Source organism: Penaeus monodon, chromosome 4 (genome assembly GCF_015228065.2).
Source record: "Penaeus monodon isolate SGIC_2016 chromosome 4, NSTDA_Pmon_1, whole genome shotgun sequence".
Taxonomy (NCBI): domain Eukaryota; kingdom Metazoa; phylum Arthropoda; class Malacostraca; order Decapoda; family Penaeidae; genus Penaeus; species Penaeus monodon.
Genome location: NC_051389.1, coordinates 16588779 through 16591278, shown reverse-complemented (window position 1 = coordinate 16591278; position 2500 = coordinate 16588779). Strand labels below are relative to the sequence as shown.

General features: G+C 34.2%; 2 protein-coding genes across 2 annotated transcripts in view; one reads left to right on the top strand and one right to left on the bottom strand.

The window, feature by feature from the left end:
- LOC119570527 (splicing factor U2af 38 kDa subunit-like) overlaps nt 1–1765 on the bottom strand; it is a 9686-nt gene extending 7921 nt beyond the window's left edge. The window contains exon 1 of the mRNA XM_037918229.1: nt 1675–1765. The gene's annotated coding sequence lies outside the window, so the exon portion shown is untranslated. The remainder of the gene's footprint in view (nt 1–1674) is intronic.
- A 601-nt stretch (nt 1766–2366) lies between these two features.
- Nucleotides 2367–2500, top strand: part of LOC119570516 (ribosomal RNA-processing protein 17-like) — a gene marked incomplete in the record, with an annotated part of 5681 nt that continues 5547 nt past the window's right edge. Inside the window, 1 exon segment of the mRNA XM_037918221.1 lies at nt 2367–2500. This exon segment is cut by the window's right edge and continues 73 nt beyond it. Coding sequence (XP_037774149.1) covers nt 2479–2500 — 22 coding nt within the window.

Genomic DNA, 2500 nt, shown 5'->3' with positions numbered 1-2500 from the left:
TTGGCTTTATGAGCAATTTTTGCCCATTCCTCCTCATAAATGGCAATGCTTGTTAGTTGAAAAGAAAAACTTGAGGGTTAGCAAGATACATTTTGAGTAACTATAACATGGCCCAAAACTCAGATGATCACAGTGAAGGAGATGCCATATACTGCAGGTAAAATTTTATCACTCACCACTATTTTACACTTTTCTGGAAGTTAATTTCAAATATAGAGCCAGTCTAAGATCTATCTTACATGTAGTGGGTATAGTTTCAGTGTCACAGTATATGGCAGAAGGTAAAACTTGCCTGTAATGGATAAAATGGCAGAAGACATTTTTTATCTACATTTCCTTGACAAGTTAATAATAAGAATGTTGGGTTAATCTTTACAGTATGAATGTACTAAGCTAGGGATAAATGAAGATGATATTCTTGTAGGAAACAAAAAGTTGCAGTCATCAGTTCAAGAAATAAACTGTGGACATATACCGTAATGCCACAAATAAAGGAAAATCTTCACAGAAAGTGGTGGTCATAGGCTAAATCCACTCAATGCTTCTGAGTTTCAGCTCTATCTTGCCGTGCATAACAAGGTGAAGCCAATATTTGCCAGTGGGGGTTAGAGAGCAAAGCCTCCATCAACCCTCCCCTCTAGCAGTGCCCAGTAATGGTAAATTAGATTGTTGAATAAATTTTGTGACTTGGAGTTCAGGACTTAGTGTTTGATGAGTGCATCCATACTGTACAGAATCACCACAAGTTGGGCAACACACATATAATACTTTGATAAACATTTACAAAATAACTACAATAAGAAAGGGAAAATCTCATTACCCTCACTGATATATATATATAATAATACATGAAATAATTTGCGCAGGCAAAAAATAACAAAAACTGAAGAAAACAGGTCACAACTAATACCACACAGAGACTACCTCCACGGTGATCAGGTGGGAGTTAGACCCATATGGTAATCAGGTGGGAGACAGGGAGAAAAGTCCCCACGTTGGGCGGGATTTTGGTTCACGAGACAATGTTTGCAGATCGCTGGGACTGCCCCCTGGCTGGCGGCTGGAGGAGTGGGGGTTAGTCCGAAAGGGGTGCAGCTGCTTCATTAACAACTAACAATGTTCAATTATTTCCTGAACTGGTCATTTGCGATGGAAAACAAACAGATTCACACACATTACACCATGAATGACTGAAATGGAAAGTAATAAATTGCGGGTTGGATGGTCGTATAAAACGATAAATTATCTTAATTCACTAAAAAAACTCAACTCAACTTGTACTCTGTTAGTGAAATATCATAAATGAATAGCGTCTTCATCTACTGACTAACCGTAGCTACCTGATAACTGAAAGAAACTAAAAATATAATTAATACTACTAATAATAGTGATAATACCGATGCATTCCGCGACTCTAAACATCTTCCTTATAATTATGATTGCACTAAACATCCTAAACAAATCTCGATGGGAGAAAAAACAAAAATGGCGAAAAAGAATAACAGAAGGCCCTAAAACTGATAAAATTTTAAACCAAACAAGAAATGTGGGAACCAGATACCGGGGACTTTCATTGAAACCTTTTTTTTTCCTGCTAAATACAGATTTCCCATTCCTCTCACACTATATCTTGCATCAAATTATGCTCCCGTTAAATAAAATCTAGGTATTTACCTCTTCGTGTCTCTAAGAGACGAGAAACGAGAGAAAATATCTCGGCCTCAATACAAGCGTCCCTTTTCTCGCCGATTGTAAAGCCAAGTCCAAACACATTGAAGTTTTTTTTTACCATTTCCCTATTTTGGGATATTTTTAGTACCTGTTCCTATTTTTTCTATTTTTTGTATCATTTAAAGGTCCTTTTAACGTTGTATTTGGTATTTTTGATTATATCAAGGTATGTCGATATTATATATACTTTTTTGTTTTCACTTTTCAGAGAGAATGAGTATAAAAACGTTTTCGATTCGTTACTTTAAAATATGTAAAACATAGTTATTTTGCATATTTCATTTGGTGTATGTCACAATAAAAAATTTAAATAATGTAACAGTTAGAATAAAAAGTGTGTTATCTTTATAATCCTTTGAAGTGCAAACAGATAAAATTAAGATAGGTATGACAATAGATAATGTAATATGATAAAACAAGACTTAATAGATAATGGAATGATATCAAAATAAATTATGATTAAATCATGAAGGCTGAAGCCAATAAAATAAAACAAAATGAAATACGCGGCGTCAAGTAAAGTTAATAAATGATACACATAAACCGAAAAAAAAAAATTTTTTTAAGTCTAACAAATAACACAGATTGAATAAGTAAAACAATAAAACCTGAAAAGAGACATGTCAACATTTTCAAACTTGTAAACAAAACACGACAACGTGACTGGAAGGAGAAGACACGGAGTCTGAAATCCATTGTATAATTATCGTATTTTTACAAATATTGAATTAAGACAAGCCTCTCGAGATGGCACCAAAGAACCAGAAGA